This window comes from Motacilla alba, chromosome 6 (assembly GCF_015832195.1).
Source record: "Motacilla alba alba isolate MOTALB_02 chromosome 6, Motacilla_alba_V1.0_pri, whole genome shotgun sequence".
Taxonomy (NCBI): Eukaryota; Metazoa; Chordata; class Aves; order Passeriformes; family Motacillidae; genus Motacilla; species Motacilla alba.
The window spans coordinates 15,691,618-15,717,291 of record NC_052021.1 but is presented as its reverse complement, the minus strand read 5'-3'; the positions used below and the strand labels follow the sequence as shown (position 1 = coordinate 15,717,291).

Sequence of the window (25,674 nt, the reverse complement as noted above, 5' to 3'; positions counted from 1 at the left end):
GTCAGCTCACACTTCTGGGAGGTACAGGTGTAATAAGAGTACAGGTTTGATCTAGGCTCTGAATTGTGCTCTGCCTTTGTTTCCTATCCCTTTCTTTATCTCCCCCTCTCCCCTTTAAGGATTTTTTCCCCCCGAGTTGATGAGTTCACAAAGCAATGGGAAGTTTCAAGAAACCAGGCAGGCTTGTTCAATAGGGGGTGTCCTCCTAGCTTCATGAATTGTGCTGGGCTCTTGTACATTCTGTGCTCCTCTTGCTCTGGTTTGTTGTTGCTTCTGGTTGTAGTATGGTGAAATGAGCTGTGTGTTTGAGGACCCACCAGTGAGGTGTGATTTAATATACAAGTCTACAATTTTGGGGTTCCAGTTCAGTCTGAGGAACAGCAACAAATCCATAGCATACCCTATGTGCAGAAAAATAGCTTCTGTACAGTCTATATTTCTTTAGTGAGGAAGGAAGAAATGAGAAGTCAACTGATCAAACTTAGGAAAATCTGTTTAGAGGTATTAATATAGCCAAAGTAAAAATCATTCAGCATATGGGTTGTGGGAGTAGATTTCACATCGCTCATGTTGACTTGTGGCCTTTTTTTTCCTCTCTCTGTAGTCAACCTCTGTTTTGCAGTCTTTTAAACAAACACACACCCCCTCTTCTCTGCCTCCCCCAGCAATACCTTTGAGGGAACAGAAATGGACATCAGTGATTTGAACAGTGTCTCTTATGCCAGTTACAAACCAGGAGCAAAGAGCATCTCCTCCTAAATATTCTATGTCCTAGGTAATATACAGTACTTTGTTCCAGAGGAAAAAAAGGAGTGTACAGTTTCAAAAGATGTTTACATACTTTAATGAACTTCTGGAGTAAATGTTTGTCTATTTAGAATATCAATAATTGATTTGGAAGCTTCTGCTTGTTTGTTTTTGTATAAGAAACTTTACAAGGAGTCAAAACCTATTTATTCTTTGGTTTTTAAAGTTGAATAATGTCTTTAAAATTTCATTGCTCCTTTTAGACCAACAACTTTTTGTATTAACTAAGTGTAAGAGTGTAAAGCAGTTATAAGACTAATATAAAATATGGCTAGAAGGTTTTTTTTTCAACTTTATTTTAATGCACTTTGTGTATTAAGCACTTCCTCCCTCTTCCTGGTTTGTAAGAGCCTTCTAAACCCTCTAAAAGTAAAAGTCAAAGCTCATAGGTGTCAACTAGTTAAAATATTACATTTAGAATTTTATTTTTTGAACATTAAATAGCAGTGGTGCATAATGTACGAATTACTTGAAATACTGACTCTAATTTCAAAATACCACGTGACACATTTTTAAATTGCCTCCTCTGAAGCTGTGTAGTCTTGAGCAGTTAAATGTAAGATTACCAATCAGAAGATTCTCATTCTTCTCACAGTTTGTGTGTTCTTTGATGCATCTTTTCTTCTTTCTTTCTTCTTTATTTCTGGCAAGGCTGTGAGTAGTTGTGTAGCATTTTTAACAGAAAAGACTGAAAGTGATGTCTTTGACCACATTTCCCCATGTGCTTTAAACATTATGGGCAAGGCTTGTGGAAACTTTGCTGTTTTGATTATTTTTAGTTCATCTATATTTGCTTCCATACAGCTGGAAATGTACTGTCTTTGAAAAGAGTGAAACAAAGGAGCTCTGTCAGGTTGCAATATACCTATTAATTAAAATCTTCTGAAATTATGTGTTTTGAGAGCAGTGGTGCTGTGAAAAGTACCTGGTTTTAATAAAATGTTCCTTCTACGATGAATCATTATTAGTGTTTCTAGAGGGCTGGAATTGGTTTCCAGTTGGTGATATTAAGAGGTGATACCTTCTTCTTGTTCCTGACAGTTGTTTAATTATTTTTTTTTCTCTAGAGGTGAGAATGCATTATCCTTTATTCTTTTCAGATGATAATTTTCCCATCAGCCCCTCAAAAATTGGCCTCATGTCATGCTGATACATTCAGTAAATATAGGTCTTCAGTGTTTGCCAGTGCATTAGTTTGCAGGCCAAGTGATACTGTTCTAGCATTTATTTAGACACTTGAAAAAAGCTGGTTAGAAATTAATTTTGGATGTTATACTTAAGGATGGTTACTAAGGATGGTGCTGTGGAGAACGGCACAGTAAATAGTGGAGGTTGCATGGTGTTTTGTATAAATTCCTTTTGTGTCTGAAAACATATCAATACTTCTTGATGGAGATTGATTTTCAGCTGTGGTGAAATCAGACTTTGATTTATATTTCTGTTCCATCATCTACAATCAGAAAAATATTTGGTCTGCGTTGGTCTTTGTAGCTTTTTTTTTTGGTCATAGGCCACTGGAGAGAATTTTGAATTCTGAGCTTTTGAAATACCTTTTGTGGGGCAGGAGTAGGAATAACTGGTAATACTGAGTCTTGCTTTCAGGAGGCAGGAACTGTTTGATGTCTGTGCTCTGAATGCACAATCCTGGTTGTGCAGAATTCTTTCTGCATGGGGTGAGAGAGCAAGGAGTAACAGTGCAGGGGAAATGACTTGCCTGAAGCTAATCTGCTTCATCAGCTGTAGGCTTATTTAGAATGCAAGCTGCCCAATTTGTCATGAAACCTTGGCCAGCACTGGCATGAATGCAGTGTTTTGTAGCACTGTCTGTCTTGCTTTACAAAAATCTGCTGTTTATTTTAGGATTTCTAGCAGCTGTCGGTTGCTTGCCCAGGCTGCTCTTTTTATGAAATGAATTTATTTTTTTAGGGGAGGAAATGAAAAGGTTTGAAATAAGAATTTTCCTGTTTGAATTTTCAGAGGAGATTGTCAAGTTGTGAATGCTGCGTTACCTGCCTAATACTGGTATCAGAGTTTTGGGATCTCAGTCATATTAAAGTAGGTGAGAGTTGAAAAAAAGGCCATAGAATATTCAAATTTCATCAAGATAGCCTTGTGCAGATTTTCAGTTATTGCATAGGATTAGCAATAAAATTAAATGGAAAAAACACCTTTCTGATCTAGGTTTGAGTTGTGTTTGAAGAGGTCCTTACATTTTCTCAGAGCAGATGTTTTCTGTGGGTGCACTGTACGCCTTTGCAACAAAATCTTGAAACATTAGGCAGAAGATAGGTGAGTAGGACCTTAGGACTTCAAAGTAGTGTTGGAGGAATGTGCTGGTGTTTCTGTCCTGAAGTCATGGAAACAAATAATGGACCTTTCCCCTTCCCTCATCAAGCATATTCTTTGTTACCAAATGTAACTTGTAGCTTTCTATGTTTTCCTTGAACTATATTTCTGAAGGCATTAATAAAGCTGTCTTCTTTGTAGAGATCTGGTTTCTAATATAGTAAGAATGTTGTAGTTATGATGCTTTAAGGACATAACAAAGAGAGCTTTTGTAAGAGAAGAAGGGGAATCTGTTCTTCAGCCAGCTGACCTTCAGCGTGCAAAAGGTTTTCAGACATGCACCTCTTTAAATTCTTAGTGTTTTAGAAATCTTAATGTTGGATTAAACAGAGATCGTGCATCTTCTGAGTTGTAGTTCTCCGGTCAGTTATTGCTTACCATTGTGAAACCTAACCAGCTTTCCTTTTTCTCGGGCTTTTTTGTCTCATAAAGTCAAGTGAAGGTGTTACCAGAAGTTGGGATGACACTGGAATGCTTAATGACGTAACTTTAAAAATAATGAGCTAAAGATAAAATAGTTTTAAATCAGTCTAATATTGAAACAGCAGGAATTGTGCTGAGTGTGGCATTCTTCCTCTGTTAGGTGCTCAGGTTCATTAGCAAAAACTGTTTTGAGGTGCAGTCTCTGATGGATGTTAACACTGTGGTCATGTCATTTCTCCACAGCTTAGCAAAGTTAAGTCAGTTGGTTTTCAGTTGTGGGGTTTTTTAACTCTGAATACATACAGAGAGTCAATGTGGAAAACCATAGTGAAGTGGGTTTGTCAGAAATGTGTAGAAGGAAACTGCAAGCCTTAACAGGTTTAAAACTACTGACACTTGAAAAAATCCCCCACCCACTCAGCCTTCTAAATCTGCAATTCTACAGGGCTTGTGTGCTAAAAAATACAAGTATTGTTTTTCTGATATTTTATTGTATATTAAGGCCTGCCTTATAGAAAGAACTAATTATAGCTTCCTGAACTATCTTAAGCTTGGAGGCAGAAGTCATGATTCCGGGAGATATGTATATGCTGTCAGCCAAATAATATACTTTTCTCATTTTGAAGGGAAATCCAAATCCAGCAACCAAAGATAATTTGAGCCATGAAATATTTTGACTTACACATACGAGCTGTTTGTGATGTAGCGTTACGCAGTTTTCAGAAATTGAATTCAGATGAAATTTGACTCTGCCATGGCTTTTGCTGCAGGTAGCAGAGACTTTGTGGGTGAGTTGGACACCCTCCTGTGATAAAACAACCCCTTTTTGCATTGGTTTAAAAAAAACTGCCATTCATAAAATGTTGTGATGTCTGTAATGGAATTTGTGTAGTAATAGTGCTGCAGTTTGTCAGTTAAGTGTGAAGTTTCCTGCTCTGGACTGTAATCTGCCCATCTGGGATCTGTTTTTTTAATGGTTTGTGGCTATGAATCTCATCAGTATTATCCAGTAAATGCTAATGAGAAAATTATGTTGCATATTCATCTTTTCAACTGTTTTATACATATAAATGTCATTGTGTGGCTTAGGGCTGATGTAGGCCTCCCCCAAATTATTTTTGCTTTCAATGTGGTCTTACATCTCTGCATTTGCAACTCATTGACATAATTTTCAATGTAATTTTACTGCTGCAAAATGTTTATGTGATCAGAGTTGCATAACTCTCACTGAGGAAATAAGAGATATAAGAACATCTTGTAAACACAGATCCCATTAGGGTTTTAGTGCTGTTAGTAAGCTTACGGGGGTAGTAGCAATGGAGAAGGAGAAAGATAAAAGCAAATAAGAGAAGCAGAGTTGTCCGTAAATTTAAAAAAACACCAAGTTTTTAATTGAGAGTTCTGCACTCTTTTTTAAAGGCAGTAAGAAGGCTAATGTGCATATTTAATGAGTGAATTGCATAGACAGACACATAAAAGCAAACAATCATGCTAGTTTCTTGTTTGTTTTCTTTTTGTGAACAAATTAGTGTACCTGTGATTCAAAGTGACCCTTGCTTTGTTCTCTGGGGGGTTTTGGTAATTTGTTGATCACTTAGTTCTCTCTATGAATATGTTTTTTGATTGTTAAAAAAGTGTGTGTGTGTGTATAAATACTTTCATTCTTCCATGATGAGAATATCATCCTGCCATACAAGCCTCTTGGATAAAACCGTATTTTTCGAGTTTTTCCTGTGGCTAATTGCCTGAAATACTTAAGGCTTTCATTACAGTGTCCTGTCCTTGCTGCTTTTGCTAGATCATTTGTTTAGTTGTGCTTGCTTGCTATGATAATGTGGATATTTTAAAAGTACAGAAACATTAAGAGAAAACAAAACCAAGGGAGCCTTCAGGTTAGAATGCTCCCTGTAGTCTGTGTTCTGAGCAAGGTTGATGAACAGTAAATCAGCAGTAGCATTTGTAGCATCCTATCTCCATCACTTGATCCCTGTTCTTGTCTTGTCTAACCCTCTTGATCTGTCACAGTGTGTGAAAAACTCACACAGATGAATTCCACCAAACGCTGTTGTTCTCCATTGTTGTTGCAGCTGGCTTTGTGAATGCTGAGGTGTTTTGCAGGGAATTTGTTTGGAGTGAGTAGTATCTGAGAAGCAAGTAGCTGAAACTTTATTATAGCTTGGTACAGCAAGTATTTCAGTGTAAAGAAGTTGCTTATTTTCTTAAGATTGATGCTGCACAAAGTTGCAGGAATCAGGAGTTGTAGTTGGGGAATCAGGGGCCTGTATCTTCACATTAGCTTCCTTAACCTGTGAAAGAAAAACTTACACTTTTTAGCAATACTGTGGTTTGCTTGGTTTTTCTTACAAAGGAACATTGTGGTTTTTTTCCCTTTGTACAAAATAGCATGGAATTACTAATCTGAAGCAGGGGAATTGAAAACAGCTAATTGAAGACAGCTGGGAGTCAGTATTTGAATATTGCCTTGTGTCTTGTGGTTTTCAGATGCTTCATTCTGCGTGCAGTTAAGCTAGACCACGACTGGGTGCAGATGCAGCTCCCTGCGTCCATTCAGCTGCCAGGTTCTGATGCAGGAGGGTCTTGATTCAGCTTCAGGGTCTTCCCCCCTCGGCTTGCCTGTTGGTTTTGTTCCCTTGTGTTGTATTTGGGACAAGAAAGCGGTACCCCTTCTTGGTGTCTGCTCAGTCCTTGTGTCTGCTGGGCTGCTGTAAGAACCCAGCACCTCCAGGTGAGCTGAAGCAGTCTGTGATGAGTGTGTTCTCTTTGAGCACCACTGAGACCAGCTGTGTGATTTGAAGAGATCATGTGCAGCTGAGAGATTGAGGATCTTTTGAAGAGAAATCAATCCCTAGTTGTAAGTATCTGAATACTGGCCTGAAAGAGGGCATCTTGAGTCAGGATTTCTTCACTATCTGCAGAGCTTCTTTGGATGGTCTACTCTCAGCATATGTGTAGCTAGTCTGTCTTTTGCTATATGGTATAGCTTCAGAGCTGCTCCAGCAGTTCATCTGTGAGCCTATACAATGGAAGTTTCTCATGATGTTCAGTTTAGTTGCACTCTTCTATTCCAAATCCTCTCTCCCCTAACTTGGACCCATTTTGGTATGGGTGTTTAAAGGTAAGTAGTTCATTTCTTTTCAGTGCTTGTATGTTTCCTCTCTTTCTTTCAAATGTTTAGATTTATGTTGGTTATTTCAGTTGCGTTTTTATGTTAAGTATTTAGTTTTCTTCTGGAACTTGGTAGTTCAGTATTTCCTGTGTTCCATGTCTTACAGGCACAGAATAGCTGAAAAATCTGTTCTACTTAGGTGGAGAACTTTTCCTTTGTCTCTTCTAAACACAGTTGTCCTGTTTGTGACTGGACCATGAACCTTAATTTAATTGTACTTAGTTGGTTTATGTATGTTATGATTAAATGCAATGCTTCCTCTGCTTGCCTGTTTGAGAAATCTCAGCACATTTTGGTTTTGAGTGATATCAGAGACAGTGTATCACTGAGTTAAGCCAAGGGGATTTTACTGATGGGCAGTTAAATTAAACAAGCAGAAATCCTGTACGTGCATTCTACAGCAACAGTTTTATGTTTCTACGTGGGAAATCTTGTAAAAAGCAATGTGTTATTTACTGTTTTTTAAATGAGCTTTGTAAAACAGATTTTGTAGCACCCCCCCATACCTCCTTCACCAGTCAAGAGTGAACTCTGCATATTTCCTCTTAGTTTTACTATTCTTCTCACTAGCTTTTGGTATCACAGGTGATTCACTTAATTTTCTTCATCTTCTTGTTCTGTGTATAGTTATATTACTTTGTTACTCTTTGTTACATTTAGGAGTGAAGCCAGTGAGAAAGGTGAGGTGAAAGGTCAGATGGGGACCAGGGATTGCTGTAAAATCAAAGCTGTAGACTCATCTCTTAAAAGATAATGTAGCCTAAAATGCCATTTTTCTAAAGTTAGGGAAAGCAATGTGTCCTATCTTTGTACTGTATCTTATCTCTTGCTGTGAATTTTGTTCACTTGTATTTGTATTCATTCACTTGTATGTATAGTTTACTTTTAGAATGTGTATCAGATGAAAGTAACTCAATGGAAATAACCTGATAACAGATAGATTTCAGTGTTTAGCCCAGTGGTTTTTTTCTTTGTTGTGTTTTAATAACTCTTTGGTATTCTCATGGTCCCTGTTCTGCTGATTATTCCAGCTGTTTCTTCTCTGTTTTTTGGTTACTGTGCTGAAGGAATATGCTACATCATTTTGAACATGATCTGTTTTTATGAGTAATTGTTGGCTTCACCTTATTACAGCCTACTCTCTAATAGGAAAAGTTAAGCAACTGCTACACATTCATCTCTGTATGGTAAGTCTGTTGGCACAGAAGTTGTTCTGCTGGTGAAAATGCATGTTTGTGTGCACAGCTTGTGTTGGCTGTTTTGGGGTCAGGTGTTTTATTGTTGTTCCAGCAGGAATAATTACATCTATGCTAAGGTTTCAGCTTTTACAAAATGGCTATAAAAATCAAACCCATAATTTATGCAAAACAGTAGCAAAAAAGGGCAGGATAGTCCTCATCAAAGCTGCATGTTGTGTGGCGATAAATAATGAGGTGTGATTTATTCAGAATGGTTCCGATATGCTTGATCTTGCATTTTAGTTAGGAGATACAGATTAGATGTCCTCTCAAAATCCCTTCCAGACCTGGGTTTTCTTAGTCATTTAGCCTGTGAGAATTGTCTCAGGTTGCTTATGCTTTACTTGTGACTCTATTCTTCCAAGATTTGGAATGTGCTTTTTCTTCTGGTTGGGTCGTGTCTGCTTCCAGGAGCAAATAGCAATTCTTGCTAGTTTTGCTACACAATTTAAAATTATCTTCTCTCTTGGATACTTTTATCTCAAGAATTTGACTTCACTGCTGTTTAATTTTTTTAATATTAAATTTGCTGTCTTCCTTCCTATACTTATTTTTGCTTTATGAGCAGAAGCTGTGGTGTTTTCTCCTTTACTTTTTTAGCAGACTTCCTTTTTTATTCTTTGCTGAAAATATTTATTCTAGAACCTGAGAGTACCTTTTGTCTGTTTTATTGATAATACCTCTTGATACAAGTGGGTCTGAATCTACCTACAGATAGGCATAAATCCACCAACCCAAGATTTGTGTATCCAGAAATAAACTTCTTGAATAGATCTCTCTTTGTTTGGTACTCAGATGAGAGTATTTGAAGTCTAGTTTTAGCACCAAAGTAGGACTGTCCAGCTGACTCTATAGGACTAAAAAGGGAAAAGACCCTCTAATACTGCTCTGAGCCATATTGCATGTAGGGTTGTCTCACCTTGGCTACATGGGTGACTACCTCCTTGAAACTTAGGGCAGTTTAACATCTTCATTTTGGCATTTACATGTGTGCCAGGGTAGCTGTTGTGAATTCACTCACCCTTGGAGTATGACTGACAAATTGTTTTCTACTTTTCAGTTAATTTCTACTATTTTTTCAATCTCTCTTTTTCCTTATTGAGAATTCTGAACTTTAGAACTGTGCATGGTCTTATAAGTAGGATGGTTGGTTTTTTTCCCCCTCCAGGTTTTACTGCTTTTGCCTTATTCCCAAGATGTTTCAGCTGTGTGCTCCGAGTTATGCCACATAATTGGCCACCTGTCTTCTGCTCATTAATGCTAACACAGTGCAGCTGATGAATCAGTGAATGGCTTCAGTGCAAAGTCAGCCTTGCCTTACTTTGTACAGTTATTAAAGTCAAGCTGGCTGACTTGTACTACACTGGTGCTGGAGCAGATGAAGTCTCATAACCTTCATACCCAGCACCGGATCTTTATAAAAAGGAATGGTAAAAAGGAATAGCATCCAGGCTGTAGGCTTGCAGCTCTCAAAAGAATGTACAAGTGTTTCAGTCACTACTGAAGTAATTTTTTGAGCCTTTTACCTTGTAGAGGTTGTTTAGATGTTACCTCTTTTCTAGTATTGTATCATGAGATTACTGAATAGAGTACCTCTATAGAAGAAATGCATTTTAAACCATGCAAAATACCTCTCCTTTGATTGCTCAGAGTAATTTCAAGTATGAAAGTGTCTCAATTTCGACTTTCTGCAGTATCTACTACTACTGTAGCAGCAGGAATGATATTAATTTGACTATGTTGCACTAATTAGAAACAGTACAGTTTTTAGGGACTAATTAAAAGCAGTATATTTTTTAGTGACTTGATGAAAGCTTTACAGCTGTTTTGGTTGTCAAAAGTGTAAATGAAATTGCTTTTCTGCTAAAAGCTTGTTTATCTGCTAGCTGTGGAGAAAGGGGCACATCTTTTTCCAATTTCACTCATTTTATAATCTGCTTCTCTCACATTTGTGAAGGGGATTATAGCACTGTAAAATAGAGACTGTATCTATAACCTAGAGTAAAAATCTTTGGTGGTGGAGAACCAACCCTGATGGTAAAAGACTGACTCTGTCTGGGAGAAGGAAATAGTGACTAATGACTCTAATTTCACTGCAAAAAAAATCCCAAGTGTAGATGTTTGAAAACGGTAGGGTTTTTTCCATATTTATATAATCCTTTCATTTGTTGGGTCTGCTCAGTGCCAGGGGAGATGTTGAGTGCTTTGCTGTGTGCATGCACTTTCAAAGCCCTCTCCTGTCCTGTCTTTCCCAGCTGCTGGGACTGGAGGACATCTCTAGGCAGAGGGTGACAAAGTGCTTACTGACATCAGGGCTTAAGTTTTCCTTGGATATGCTGTCTGGAGGCCCGTGTGGATGGGGAGCTGAAGGCCAGATTGGTTTACATCCTGGCTTCCAATGGTGTTTTAGTGGCTGGTGAGGGAGGCAAAGAGACATAACATCAAATATCTGAATTAATTAGGGGTTTGGCATCAGGATTTGGAAGATGGGGGAGCCAAGGCTGCTACAGTGATGGGTCCAGGAGGTGATCTCAGTAAAGCAGGGATGTATGTACTTGCAGATATGACAAGTCTGGCATTTTGCATGAAGTGTAATTGGGCCAGAGCAAAGCAGAAACATGAGGATTCTATAGCCTGATGATAAGAAATCTTCATCTGCAGGTAAAAACATAAAAAGTGGAGTTAGTTTGGTAGAAAGGTGATGGTTAAATGTATTTATATAAAGCTCTTACTGCCTTGAGTTAAAATCCTCATGAGCTTTGTGTAGTCAGCACTGCACTGACATGTGAATTCCCAGTTGCTTCTCTAAAGAACTTGAAGTATAAAGGCAGATATCATATGAAAGGTGGTGGTGAAGGAAATAAACCAACAAATACTAATTGAAATTAAAACCTTGTAAATAGGTGAATACTGAATGTTGTCAAAAAAAGTCAACACTGAGGTTCCTGGATAACTACTCCATTGCTGCATATATGATGTCCTAATTCTTTGTGTAGACTACTGGAATTTGCAGGATGTTGCTGCCACGTTGTAACAGAAATGTGTGAAAAATACTTGGTTACCTTAAGTCTTTCTAAACAACGTCAGTTTTGGCGGGAGACAAACTGCTAGGCTGATGCAGCTCTTTTGGCCAAGGACTTTTTTTTTTGGGATTTGTGCCCTTGCCCTGAGTGGCTGAAAACAAACATGGAGTTGAGACACAACTCTTCAAAAGATTTCTGTGCTGACTTTTACTGCTTGTCAAAAATGGTCTTTAACGTGGTGAGATAAAAGAGAAGATGGAAGAGCTCCCTGCTTTGACTTGTTCAGCCTCTCACAAGTTTTGTTCTCTGAATGGCTAATTGTGTTTTGTTTCTTGTCTTTTTAGATGGGCTGGTGATCCCATTGGTGGAACTCTCTGCAAAACAGGTTGCATTTCACATTCCATTTGAGGTGGTGGAGAAAGTTTATCCTCCAGTGCCTGAACAGCTGCAGCTTCGAATCGCCTTCTGGAGTTTCCCAGAAAATGAGGAGGATATCAGGTAATAAATACTATTTCTTTTTCACTGATGCTTAAGAAGAGGTTTTGTTCACTTGAGGAGAGTCATTGTTCTTTTGATGTCCTGTATATTTGTTGTTTCTGTGGCTCTCATGTGCCTTTTTTAATACATGGATAGATTACTGTGGGATATGCTGTGATACAAGGTTTTATTCTGGGGTGAGCTGCCTTGCATATGTGCCAGGAAAACCATGTAGATGTCTAGGTTCTGTGTGTAAAGGATAACAAGATAAATGCATCTTTTAATTTGGCTAACAGTAGGCTAGCTTGTGGAGTTTTGTCCTTATGTTAGTCTTACAAAATCATCTTTCCAATTTGAACCTGTTGGTGGAGTCAGGGCTTTAACTGGATTCAGAAATTGTCAAAGAGGGTTTGCTCAGTGTGCTGTGCAATCCTTTTGTTTGTGTAAATAGAAGAGCCAGAATTTGCTGAATACATCAGTGATCAGAGCTGATATAGTCAGATGACTATATTTCTTATGTTTCCACATTAACTGTGTGACTGCATAGTCAAAGATTTTCTGCTTTTAGGTCTAAGCTTTGCTGGACCTTTTATATTATAGGAGGTCTGCCCATGTAACTGTGCGTTCAGAATTTTGTTGCAAAGTAATGATACTGCACCCTTTTAGAAAGAATCCTGCTGGAAGTTCTTGGATATGTTTGTCTAAGGTTAAGGTACAGAAGTGCTGATTAAGATCACCTTCTAGGGAATAGAGCAAGCCAGCTGGTTGTACATGCTCATTATTTTGATGAACACAGATATAAAAAAACCTCACAAGAGCATGCAGATAATTAGTCTAGAAGGAGTTTTTACTGTGGTGTACTAACATTAGACCTTGAACTATACTATACTATGTGAAGGCTTAACTTTAGACTATGAATGAATTTGTATTTCAGAACTTTAGGTCGAAATTCCTAAACAAACAAAATACACAAACCCAGTTAGGAAGAGACTAATGATTTTTGTGGTTGAATTGTAATGTTGAAATAGCAGGAGAGACCTAGACTTTGTATGCAAGATAGCAAGACTTTTTCAAAAACCATGTCAGCAAAGAGGATAATACTGTGAAGTTTCTCAAAACCAGAGTGGTCCTGACATGTTCTGTTTGTGTCTTGCAGGTTGTACTCGTGCTTGGCAAATGGCAGTGCAGACGAGTTCCAGCGAGGGGAGCAGCTCTTCCGGGTGAGGGCTGTCAAAGACCCTCTCCAGATAGGTAAGAACAGTGCAGCTCCACGTCTCTAGATACTTCAGAGTCCCAAAATCATATCTGCAATGGGACAGTAGTGCTATGACCATGTCTCAAAACAAGCTTTTCTGGCATCTTAGCTGAAACTCCCTGCCAAATGTATTCTTTGTGATGTGTTGAGCGAAATGATATGTTTTATTTTGGCCTCAATCAGCTCAGCTGTTAAATGGACTGAAAGGTCAGAAATGTTCTGATCCTTAATGTGTCTTAGCATTTCCCAAAAAACTGTACAGGATACCTTTTTCTCCATAATGTTTAAATTCTTCATTGTTAAAGAGAACTTGACTTTCTAGCTGTCTGATCAAATGACAATGCCTAAAGTGCATGTGTGGCACAGAAGTTTGCAAAGTTTATTCTTGTATCAAAAGAGTTGTATTAATTGTACAGTTTTTCATGTAGTATTTTGGCAGATGGAAATCCTTCTTGTTGGACAGTGGGTTTTATAGCTTCTCCTACTGTCTTGTTCTTTTCATGTTACTGGCTATAGAAGCTAATCTTATCTATACAAAGAACTGGACTCTGTTTTTTTTATTAAATCCTTTCAAGCAAGGAAGAATATTGAGATAGCTTTTTCAGTGGCAGCTCTTTGACCAGAAGGCATTATGTGAAATAAAATTACTACTAGTTTGTCAAGGTGAGCTGTGTCAATTCCATGCAGATTTTTTTTCTGCAAATGTGAGCTTCAGAATCAGAATATTATTCAGCATGTGGGAACCGAGCCTGCTCTAATAAGAAAAAAATGATAATATAAAAAACTGTATAATGTTAAGGAAGAAACCTAGGAAATTTTCTATATTTTCATGTGATGAGGGCTAGAGACTTCTGTGGGCCTGTTTAGTTATTAACAGGAATACTTAACTCTCAGTGATGAGGGAAATGAATAAATTTAGGTAAAGAGCCCTCAGAAAGTGAATAAAAGGGACATGTACTGTAAAGGTTTGGGGAGACCAAAAAGAGAAAGAGATGGCCTTTGAGACAGGCAAACTGCAAGAGACTGATGAACTGTTACCTGAATACAGGGTAGAGCTTCAGAAAGGGTATTACCTAGTACAATGTCTACTGTAATAGCAATAGCAGGAGTTCTTGGAATGGAAGAGATTCCTTGTACTTAAATCAGATTGAGTTAAAATTACCTTGCATAGTGTCAGTGAGACCAGATAGTAATTTTGGAATGTCAGCATTGAATTTGGAAATTTTGCTAAATAGGATTAAACTGACTTTTGAGGTCATAAATAATCTTCCAATGTCATGACTGAAATGCTGAGAGAGGCCTCTAAGGAATCTGCTAAACTTCAGGAAGCCAAATGTTTGAGGCAGAGAAAATGAGTTAAAAAGCAGCTTGCTGAAATTTAGTAATTCTTGGGACTTTGACAGTGGAAAAGAGCAAAATATTTGATAGGCAGTAAAAGGCTGTGGTCAGCACTTGTTTCAGTAATACATTAAAAAGGTGAGGAGGTGTAAAGCAATGTACACGAACAAAGGCTGGGAATATTAATGCAAAACCTGTGTTTGGGGGAGCAGAAGAGTAGGGAAAAAGAGGAGATAGTGAGTGATACAGGGGAAAAAACTTCTCAAGTACACATAGAAGCAACTGTGATTCTTGACAAAGGATTATGTGTGTGGAAGGGAAGGAAGAAACTTTGTTTAAATAGTAAGGTTCCCTTGTCCTTAGGAGAGGAACTGCATCTAATAGTGGTTTTTTTTCTCCATAAATAGCAGCCCAGAAGCTGGGCAGCAGAGATGGGGTGAATATATTTCCAGTTGTCCACTGCAAATGATTTCAAGTTGTGTAGTTGCAGTATTGAGTTTCATACACTGACAGATGGGAGAAGAAACACAGGAAATGAAGCAGCCCTTGAGCAGGGAATTGATTTGGAGAGGGATTGAGCAGTGCATTGTGATACTGGGTTCAGTAGGAAAAATCTTGACTTGTGCTTTGTGCTCTTCTTTTCCCATTTCCCTTTGTAGTCTTAAGATTTATTTTTTTTAACCATTAATAATCTTAGTAATTTTGTCTGTATGCATATCCATATCTGTGATTTCTGAACAGTAGCACCTCTTCACTACATTCCAAACCCCCAGTTTTTTTCAGCTTTCTACTGTATATACACATGGAATTGGCTTTTGTAGACCTTCTCCCTCCGTTCTCTTTGTAGCAGTCATATACCCTCATTCTGAAGACATTACTGCTATTCTTAAGCAGGTGTGTTGTAGATTTCAGGGACTTCTTTTTTTATCATAGTGTTAGTTTCTTTTTAACAGCCAAGGAAAGCAGCAGTAGGTTCAGTTTGGATTATAACTTGGCTTCTCCTTCAATAGTGTCTCCACTTTTTAGAGGTTCTCCTATCTTGGTTTAAAACAAACTTAACTGTTCGAGATTGCCTTCTAATGTAAAAGCTTTTGTTCAGCTCATTTCCCCCTTTTTTCCCAAAAGCTCCTGGATTCTAAGCAGAGATGAGTGTTTTTTGTTACTGTTGTAGGGGCATCAGAACTGCCCCTACAACAGTAACAGAATAGTGATGAAGAAAGCCATGTTGCAATGAATTGATGTGGAACTTGGGGACATGATTTAGTGGTGAATGTGGCAGTTCCAGGTTAATGCTTAGGTAAATGATTCTAGGGGTCTTTTCCAACCTCAAAGATTCTATGATTATTTTAATTTTTCCTGGTAAAAGAAACCATTAATTATAATCCAGATTGCCTTCCTCATATAGTTTCCTGTGCTGTCCCACAAACAAGTGTTAGGTACAGCAAGATTGGTGTTGCAAAAGAATTAACTGGGCAGTACTGCTTGAATTAGTGTGGTGTCAGACATGTTTGTCAAGCTACAGGTTGATTTGAAGCTTGTGATATGTCATGTTAAACTCCTTAAATTTTGTCTCGTTTTGTAAGTGTTCTTTCCTCATTGCTTCAGCATTTAACTGTCTTCATATACAATGAAGAATGTCAGGGTAGGGGCTTCTTGGTAAGAGCTTTTAGCTGGAATCCACTCTTCTCTAACACCTTTTGTGTATTTCTTTTGTTGCAGTGTAACAGATTTTCTGCAATTCCGACTCGTGAAATGCTTAATTTTCTTATGTGAAAGTCAGAGCATTATTCTGAGTTGCTTTTTGTATAACAGGAGGACTAGCTGAACTGTTTGGGTTGTATTAACCAAATGTGGAACATAAATTAGAACTGTATCTGATAATAAGCAGTGTAGTAATTTTGTGTGAATGCCTTCTTTTGTTTCGATTCTGTTCCAATTGCTAAAATGGCTGAAGAATTTGGGTGGCATTACGTGTACTAATCAAAATAATCACTCACATCAGGGAGAGGATTTGAATTGTGATAAACAGGACAAATAGGTTAGGCAAGGTAAGAGCAAATTTGTATTGGTATGGGGATTATATTTTGAGGAGGAGATGATGCACATTATTTTAAATGGAATAAATTTAGTAGGTCATGTACACTCCTGAACATCATCATTTTTATGATCTCATGATATCATAATAAAAACTTAGTAGTGTGGATTTATAATCTACTTCCTTGTCCTTATGATGGAAAAGCTATTATCTGTCCTAAGCCATATTTTTCCACTTAAGACTGTTGGACTGAAGTTTGGTTATGACTTTGATTGCCCTGGTGCTTTCTGTGCTTCATGAAAACGGAATTCCATATTAGCAGAAAGGTTCTGAGGCTGATACTCATTGCTGTAGAGGATTACTAACTGCTAATAGGCACCTTCAAGACAGGTAGAAGATCCTGCTCCTGCTGGCCTTTTCCTGATCATACGTGTCCCTCTGGATGAGCAACATCTCCAGAGGAAGCTGCATTATGAGTACAACTCATAAGTGCTGTTCATGAGTTTACATGAAGCTAAGTCTTCTTAAAGTCCTTTGTCATAATTTATTTGTTTATGGTCACTGATAAATGGGGCTGGATTCAGGTGTTATTTCTAAAATTTCTCCTTTCCATTGTTTTAGTCTAAGCAAGAGGTTTTGGTTTTTTTTCTGAGCTCATGATTTGTAAAAAAGAGATATTAACAAAATTGCAAGGAGATGCATAAGCGATGACAAATGGGTAGTTTCTGAAGCCACAGAGTGAAAGTAAGTGTTCAGGTTAAGTGCTGTCTTCTTTAGATGACTGTGAAATTGTGAAAATTGATGGACTTGGAAATAATTTTGAAAAAGTCACCTGGCCCATTCTGCACTGCTGCCAGAGTTAGCACAGAAGTTATGCCTAAAATGTGTATGTATTGCCTAGCTTTGACCCTGTAAAGAAAACCTGACCATTTTCAGGGATGACTATCCAGTTCTTCATTTCTGTGTTAAATAATAAGAGAAATTAATTAATGTATTAAAAGCTGGAATGTTGGAGTCTCTTACAACACAATATGCTCCTCTGCTAATGTTTAGGCATAGTTGGTTGGGAAGAAAGAAGTTCTGGAGACTCTAGATGCATGTCCATCCTTACATGGATGTTGTTGCCAGACATATTGTTTCAGTGTTTAAATAGCATATACCTGTATTTCTGTGCTGGCTGAACCTTTTCCCCAAATACCTGAAGAGTAACTTTGGACTTGTGAATTTCCACAGGTTTCCATCTGAGTGCCACTGTGGTGCCCCCCCAGATGGTGCCCCCCAAGGGCGCGTACAACGTGGCGGTGATGTTTGACCGGTGCCGGATCACATCGTGCAGCTGCACCTGCGGTGCCGGGGCCAAGTGGTGCGCTCACGTCGTGGCGCTCTGCCTCTTCCGCATCCACAATGTAGGCATCCAGCCCTGCTGTCCCCTTCTCCGAGTCGCTCCTCAGTACAGTTCCATGCGACACACCCTCTCTTTAGGGAAATGCTTCTTGACACTCCTCCTGGTTACGGATTGTGCAAATGTCTGCTTGCAGTTGTGGTCTGCAGGCTGAATTGTCTGATGCCCTAAACTGCAGACTGTCTTTGGTAATGTGCAGATTTCCAAGGGTAGATACCGTGTGCTTTTTGGCCCCTTCCTATTTCTCATTTAAATGCTAAAATCACTCATTATTTCCTCATCTCTGAAAAGAGTGGAAGGTCATGAATAGTTTCTTTTAATAAAAGTCTTTGTAAGTACAGGATTTGAAAGCTCACTCTTTATGTTGTTTGATCGGAGTGTAGAAGGAAAGTCATTTTGATCACTGTTGGCCTTTTTGTTCACCAGTTCATTTTAACACTTACTGAGGTAACTGTCATTTTGACTTGAAGATTTCAAGCAGTCGGGTTTATGTTTTTATTTGACTGCTTTTATTTTATGTGGCCTTCCATAGAGCAAAAAGTAGGCATTTTATATCCTAACCAACTTCAGTTGAAAATGTGTAGAATCAATATGAAATACACCTGTTGAGGGTTTGGTCTTGCATACAGTTGAATTTCCTCTGCTTTGGGAAGCTGAGAAGCACAAAGGATTAAGTTTTGATGATTGAAAGGAACAAGATTTTCTGCTGTCACAGAATATTTTACAGCTAACATGCTTATGATCAACTGTAGATTCTTTAATAAGTTCTAATAACCTGCTGAATACTTGTTAGTATTTCACAATGGACAAGTGTAATTGGCTTAAATTTATACTCTTGTGAAATAATCAGAATATTGGTATATTTTCTGTATTTAGGACTGGAGAGCTGGCCAAAAAACAGGTTCAGCTTTGAATTCTTAGTTTGAGTTTTTAAAAGGTGGATATGGAGAATGAGGCTAAAAACCAAATTGTCATATATATTATTTGCACTCAAAGTTTGGACCCTGTGTAAGATAAAAATCATTCTTTTGCCTCCAATCCTTTCTCCACCTGAAAAGTGACAGTGAAAGTATTTTTGTGTTTGTATAAACTGGCTTCTGACACTAGCAAGTTACAAGGCAAGTTATATTGTTCTATGTAGACAAGACAATATCACAAGTGTCTTTATTATCAAACTGCTCTTGACTGTGTACAGGTTAAATTTTAAGTGGGACATTTTTGTTACGTAGAGTGAAAAAGGTTAAGAAGCTAGTGGTGAGGTTTTTTATAATCTAATTTGTTCTAAGATATGGAAAGAGATTTTTAGACTGAATTAAAAAACTCTAAAGAGATAAATGAGATGGTGGTGATTCTGTGAAACAGCCCCCCACAGAGCTGGTTCATTTGCCAGAAGCTTAAGGGATAATGTCCTATTTTAGAGGTTTGTTTGTGAAGTCTCTGCCAGTATTTGTGCAATTGCTAGCAACAACAGATCTTAAGCACAGCTGTTACATCAGTTTCCTTGAAAAAACCCCTTAAAACCAGTTTTTTTAAAGCCTAGACAGCTTATTTGCATCTTATGTGCAACAAGCTACATAATTTTAGAGAAAGGAAAATTGGCCATCAATACCAAGCATGGTATGCATCAGCATAGCAAGTGTTTGTTGTACTTCATCAGCCTGGTGGACGCAGCTTCATTAATGGTAGTTTGTGTCTCCTTTTCTTTCTTCAGGCATCTGCAGTGTGCTTACGAGCACCTGTTTCTGAGTCTTTGTCTCGGCTACAAAGAGACCAGTTGCAAAAATTTGCTCAGTACCTAATCAGTGAACTTCCACAACAGGTAAGTGGGGACCATCATCCAACTGACAACTTGTTAAATGTAGTTATCTTTATTCTGGGTGAATTTATGTGATGTCTTTTGTTGCAAAATAACGAGTTATGCTATTCAGTTGTGAGCTGCTGAGAAGGCAGCAGTTCTTGCTCTTTTCAGTCTTGCTATTCTGTTATTTGACAATTGTCTATTGCCAGGTGAAAGATTACAAGTGTCTTAAAAGGAGAAAGAAGAGTGGTGGCTATTCATATCAGCATGAATCTGTGCTAAGCTTGTGAAAGATCAAACACAGTAAATCAGTTCATGATTGTTGAAAACTCAGGTCAGCCCAAATCAGCTTGTTTCTTTTTTGTGTGTTTGGTTAGCTAAGTGGAGAGAACTACCCAGATAAAGTATTGTATGTGCCTTAAGTGGGTGCTTTCTAATGCACCTAACTGGTAACCTTTTGACTTCCCCCAGTGTAGCTTCTTAGTGATTCAGAAGAATCATTCAGTATAATAGATGTGACTTTTTTTAGTCAAAGGCTAAGTTTGCTCTCTCATTCCTTAAATATCTGTATTGTTCAGGATCAGTCATTTGTATCATCTACCTAAAATGTTTGCACAAAATAGACAAGAATACCCAGGTGATTGTGAAATGGCTGCTTTAAAATTACAATTATTTAGCAACTTTTTTTATGTTGGTTCAGCTAAAGGAGATTGAGAAAAACTGACCTGCATGGGTATCTGTCACATTTCAGCAGTGCATTTGTAACACACTCCTCTTAAGTAGGAGTTAGATTACTGGGAGCATGTGCCTAAAATTCATCTTATGGTGCTGTGCTTAGGACATGAAGATATTCTATTGCTAAAACATCCTATAAATTTCCTACAGAAATACTAATCTTCTCATGAGAGGAAAGAGGAATTGTATAATATGAAAGTGATAAAAAATACTGCTTTTTTTGCTGAGAGATGAGCGCCAGTAGTGTGTACTTCTTGCTGCATTATGTAACAGGCAAAGCTTTTTTTCTCTTCTCAGACTAAGCTTTATGGTACAGTCTGGTGCTTAATAGGGGAGGGCTTTGAAAGGCTAGTAGTGGTAGTAGTTGTTTCCTGAATGGCATGTGAGTTGGCATGTTTGCTTTCAGATATTCTGTGTCTGTCTGCTCCTTTCTGCAGGGTTTATTTCTCCTGTGGTCACGTGTACCAGCTGTGCATCAGGGACATCTGGGTTAATTAATTGTTACAATTTTGCCAGATAACCTGATGAATGCTGCCCAACAGAAAATTTTGGGGTTTATTGGGAGAGATGTCTTAACCTATGTTGTGTAATTCCTTTAAAAAGGCAAGGCATGCGCCAGATTCTTTCAACACTCTTATTCCTGGCCTTCAAGATTTCTGGGTGGAGATAGATACTCTAATTCCTTGGAACCCCATATTTTGACTACATGATGTAGAATTAGAGTGGGCTATATGATTTTATTTTATCCCTATTTCCAGTTTGTGGATGACATGGTACAGTATTATAATGCCGAATTACTTTCATGTGTAAGACAATGATGGTTTATAGGAATGCAGCTAGATGCTTTTCCGAATCTCTGTGGAAAGTGTTTTCTGTATCTAGGAAAATCATGGAAAAGCAGCTGGAATTCATCACCTAGTTCTTTGCCCAAGAGCTATTTCCCCTTATGAAGCCAGTATTCCTATTCCAATTAAGCATGAATATCTTAGCAAAAAAGACTGAAGGAGAGTCACTGCAGGTCCCTGGTACTTCAGCCTTAAGGTGTGACACTGCTGAGACCTGTGAATTTTCTTAAAATATGTAGTAGTGGGAAAATGGTACAAAATAGCTTAATGCTGAATTTGTTTCTTTAGGTGATTGAAATGCAAAATATCCTTATGAAGCATTTTTTTCTTCCATCTGTTTGAGATGTATCTGTAGTATTTGCAAATACAGGTGTACTGAATGTGCCTTTCTTCACAGTAAGAGTGATCTATTACCTCAGCTGTTGTATGGAAAGAGGTGGGGGATATCAGGCATTCTGTTGCAAGTAATTTTAATCCTAATTATATGGATTAACAATTTGCCTGTTCTTTGCATACATACTAAAGGCTAAATGGATCTACACTCTCAGACTGAGTATGGGGGGAAAAAAACTCTTTCTACTGTGCATTTTTCTTTCAAAAATAGCATTTTAAGGGTGTATCTACGTAGGATTTTACAATCAGTGTGAAACTTCTCTGCTTATGCGCTGAGCTGGTCCAGAAGCTATGATTAGTTTAGTGCTGAAATTGCATTAATCTACTACTGAATCCCTTTGCTAACTGGGTGGTAAGTAAGCTGAAGTCTGCCCCAATAATTATGTGTATATGTATTTTATTCTTTGCTCCCCTGCTCCCGTTTGCTTGGGTTTTAGATAAATGATTTAGGAACAAGAAGTAAAGATCTTTCAAAGTGCAGGAAAATGGTGACCTTGACAGCAGTGGCTTCCCTAACTTTCAAAATTAGTTGCAGTATCTACTTTCTGTAGGCTCCTGTTCCTCAAGAAATGAGAGACGAGTTAATAAATTGTGATGCTTTTGCTTACTTCTTAGGGTGTGACTGCAGAAAGTGAGCCTTTCATGGGCTGTGAGAGAGGTGTCACAGCTGGTGGCTGTTGTGGGATCTTTAGCACCCTCTGTCGTCCTTTCTGAAAACGTAGCTCTGTATGCCATACTCCTGAAATTGCCAGAGTGCTTCAGTCATAGTCTTTGGCTGGGTGTAGCAGAATAAGAAATACTGTGTATATTGAAAGTTTGCTCCATGTTTTCAGATTCTTCCAACAGCTCAGCGCTTGCTGGACGAATTGTTATCTTCTCAGTCTACTGCCATCAACACAGTGTGTGGAGCCCCAGGTAATATTAATACTTCTCCTTTCAGCAATTTGTATCACAGATAGGAAGAGAAGGATTCCATTGCTTCAGATTTCTGAAGTGATTTGTTACCTGGTAGCTTGGATTGCAGATGGAAATAGAGAAAAAGGGATGGGTATTGGCACCTACATTGGCACCTACACAAAGGGATGTGTATATGGCACAACCACAGGCAGCTCAGAGCACTTGCAGAGGAAGGGAGCATCAGGCAATGCACTTTCTAACAAAGTGTGTTTTTTAAAATTTGGTATTAAATATAGACTCCTGGGAATGTCAGTTGGAGGGGATGTCTCCCAAGTTCCTCCTTAAAACTGGATTGTTTACTGTACTGGACTGGGTTAGCTGGGATTTGGGGTAGCTTACATAAGTGTTGGTTACCAGAGATGTTAGAGCATTCCTATTTTAGTGCTGCATTACCCTTCTGGTCAAGAAGAATCTGCTAATTTCATGTTGTTAATGATGAAGGTAATGTTATGGTAACATTTAAAGATAATTCTGAATAGGGTGTTCAGCAATGGGTGAAATAACACTGCCTGTGTACTCTGTGGTTGGACACGTGAAGTGTCTTCTAAGCTTGCAGACTATAAATGTGTTTTTCATTTGTAAGATCCCACTGCTGGACCTTCTGCATCAGATCAAAGCACCTGGTATTTAGATGAATCTACTCTGAGTGACAACATAAAGAAAACCCTTCATAAATTCTGTGGACCCACTCCTGTTGTTTTCAGGTAAGCTGTTTCCCATTGAAGGGAAAATGTGATGTTCATGTGATCTGTAAAGTCATTCACTATATAGCCTGTGTGCTTTGGACTGAAGGATGATCAGTTTCATGGTCACTCTTCTGGACTGTATTTTTGTGTAGCTGCTGTGATGTTACTTCAGTAGAGCAGACTGTATTTGTACAATATTTTGCTTGTGTGGTGTTCTTTAGCTCATTAGGCATTCTGTCTTTTAGGTTACTCATGTCTGTGCCATTGAAGGGCAAACATATTTCTGGATGTAGATTATACTCAGGATTTTGTATGACTGTGCTTGATTTAATTTTTTCTCCTTATTCTTCTGCTTTATGTACAGTGATGTGAATTCAATGTATCTGTCTTCCACTGAGCCCCCAGCTGCTGCTGAGTGGGCTTGTCTGCTGCGTCCCCTGCGAGGAAGGGAACCTGAAGGAATCTGGAACTTGCTTTCCATTGTGCGGGAGATGTTTAAGAGACGGGATAGCAATGCGGCTCCTTTGCTGGAGATTCTGACTGACCAGTGTCTCAACTATGAGCAGGTATCTCTTTGCTTGGAGTGCAGGGATGTTACGGGGAACCGGGCAGAGCCAGTAACTGGTGCTTTGTGTCTATACAACCCATGGCTGAATACAATTATTCTAATAGCCCATGTGCATTGTAGGCAGGTGCTTCTCCACACTAAAAGGATGTTACAGTTTGCTCTTGTTCTGATTTAGTGACACTGTATTCCCTAAATGCTTCAGTTCTTCTAACATGAATATGTAGGGTTTGAGTTCTTTTGTTCAGCATATTTGATTTGATTTCTTCCCAATCAAGGTGATTAATTTTACAGTTCTGTTTTGTTTTTTTGTTTGTTTTTTTTTTTTTTTTAACAAAGCACATCATGTATGAGCTGTCATGTTGATAGAAACTAAATATGTATGTTGTGTGATAGAATCTCAGGTCTTTTTGTTATCTTCATGGAAGATATCTTTTGGTGGATTGAAACAGTACATTTTTAATTTTTTTTTAAATAATATTAGATAAAACTGTTTCTATTGATAGTTCAGGACTTTGAGTTCAGTCTGTAATAAAAATTGTAGTGTAACTTTCCCTATTGCTCCATCCTATACCTCGACTTTAAGCAAGAGAAAGCAAATGATCCATTTATCACATTTGTTTACTTTTTCTCTCCAAGTGTGATGACCTCTAGGAAGTGAATGTCCTGTGAGTGTTTTGTTCTTTGGGCATGTGCCTTTTAACCAGATGAATTTTGAGGCCCTTAGTTCTCACAAACCAATAGTGCTTTAATGGTCATAATTATTTTGGAGTCAAATGAAAACCTGGTATTAACTACAGATCGCGTTTCCTTGGGATTATGAGATAAAGTGAGAGCAGGGGAAGAGATGTTGGCCACAACACAGCTTCACTGAACTTTTTCTTCTGCAGATAACTGGCTGGTGGTACAGTGTGCGAACATCCGCGTCACACAGCAGTGCCAGTGGGCACACAGGACGCAGCAATGGCCAGTCAGAAGTAGCTGCTCATGCTTGTGCAAGCATGTGTGATGAGATGGTGGTTCTTTGGAGGCTGGCTGTCCTCGACCCAACTATTAGTCCACAGAGGTGAGCTCCAGAATCAGTTGCTGTCTCTGTTTAATTTCTGTGATACTCAACCACACTAAAGAGTTTCATCTGTAGATTTCTTGTGTTTGTATCATTACCTCAATACCTGTTCAACCATTAGTCCTTCTGGACTATGTGCTACGTAACATTCAAAGCACTGTAATTACTTTAATTGCTATTGCTGCTTACTTTTACCAACATCAAGTAGTGTGACTAATTTGTTTTCTGAGAGTCCTTTCTTACATAAGGGTGTAATTCAATATTTTAGTGTCCCAGTGGAGAACATTTCTTTGAATGATAAGACCAGCAACCAATTAATTTTAAAGGTTTCTATATTTAACCATTCAGCAGTTTAATGGAATTCTGTTTAGCCCAGTCATTCACGAGTGTGTATTTCGAGATGAACTGGTTCTTACTTTCTGTGCTCTTAGGAAGTTGTTCTTTGCTGTGTATTGGTAGACTGTGTCACCAGTGTATGATTTTCAGTCAGTGTTTTCAGTTGTCTGAGAAAAAATTGTGTGGCTTCTGCAGATTTCTAAACCATATTGTGCTCTGGTAAGTCACTGCCATCTTTGTTTAGCACCAGTTGAATAGCAGAGGAGGTACTGAGAGCTTCTGTTGAGATACTGTGGTTGACATCGTAATAGTTTGTTTTGTACATATTGTCTACAGAGTGTGGTGTATAAAATGTATTGGATTTGTTTAATGTGCTATAAATTCTCAGAAGTTTCTCAGAACAAATGAAAACAGGATGGTAATTTCAGAGCAATTACACGTTAACAGGATTTGCTTTCTCTGAATTGTGTAACATTGATGAAATGCCCTATGAAAGGCATGTCGGGGACACTGAAATGGATACAGTTTCTGTCTTGTACAGTTTACAATATGAAGTAGCTAAGTATAGGAGTTGAAGACAAAAACTGTAGGAAACTGGGAATGAGGCTTAAAATAAACACAAACATCCATCAAATCACACAGAAAAAGCATAAACTATTTAAATAACATATGAAGCATAAAGTATTAATAACATATGAAGCATAAAGTATTTTAATAACGCATGAAGTTGTGCTATCTATATTCACATTTGAGTTATTTCAT

The 25,674-nt window shown here is 38.2% G+C and overlaps 1 protein-coding gene across 3 annotated transcripts in view; it reads left to right on the top strand.

Moving 5' to 3' along the window:
• Positions 1 to 25,674, top strand: part of ZSWIM8 (zinc finger SWIM-type containing 8) — a 51,594-nt gene that overhangs the window by 5,554 nt on the left and 20,366 nt on the right. For all 3 annotated transcript variants that reach the window (XM_038139993.1, XM_038139994.1, XM_038139991.1), the window contains exons 2-9: positions 11,369 to 11,522; positions 12,658 to 12,752; positions 17,363 to 17,535; positions 19,243 to 19,350; positions 22,136 to 22,217; positions 22,843 to 22,963; positions 23,310 to 23,511; positions 24,401 to 24,576. In XM_038139993.1, coding sequence (XP_037995921.1) covers positions 11,369 to 11,522; positions 12,658 to 12,752; positions 17,363 to 17,535; positions 19,243 to 19,350; positions 22,136 to 22,217; positions 22,843 to 22,963; positions 23,310 to 23,511; positions 24,401 to 24,576 — 1,111 coding nt within the window. The remainder of the gene's footprint in view (positions 1 to 11,368; positions 11,523 to 12,657; positions 12,753 to 17,362; positions 17,536 to 19,242; positions 19,351 to 22,135; positions 22,218 to 22,842; positions 22,964 to 23,309; positions 23,512 to 24,400; positions 24,577 to 25,674) is intronic.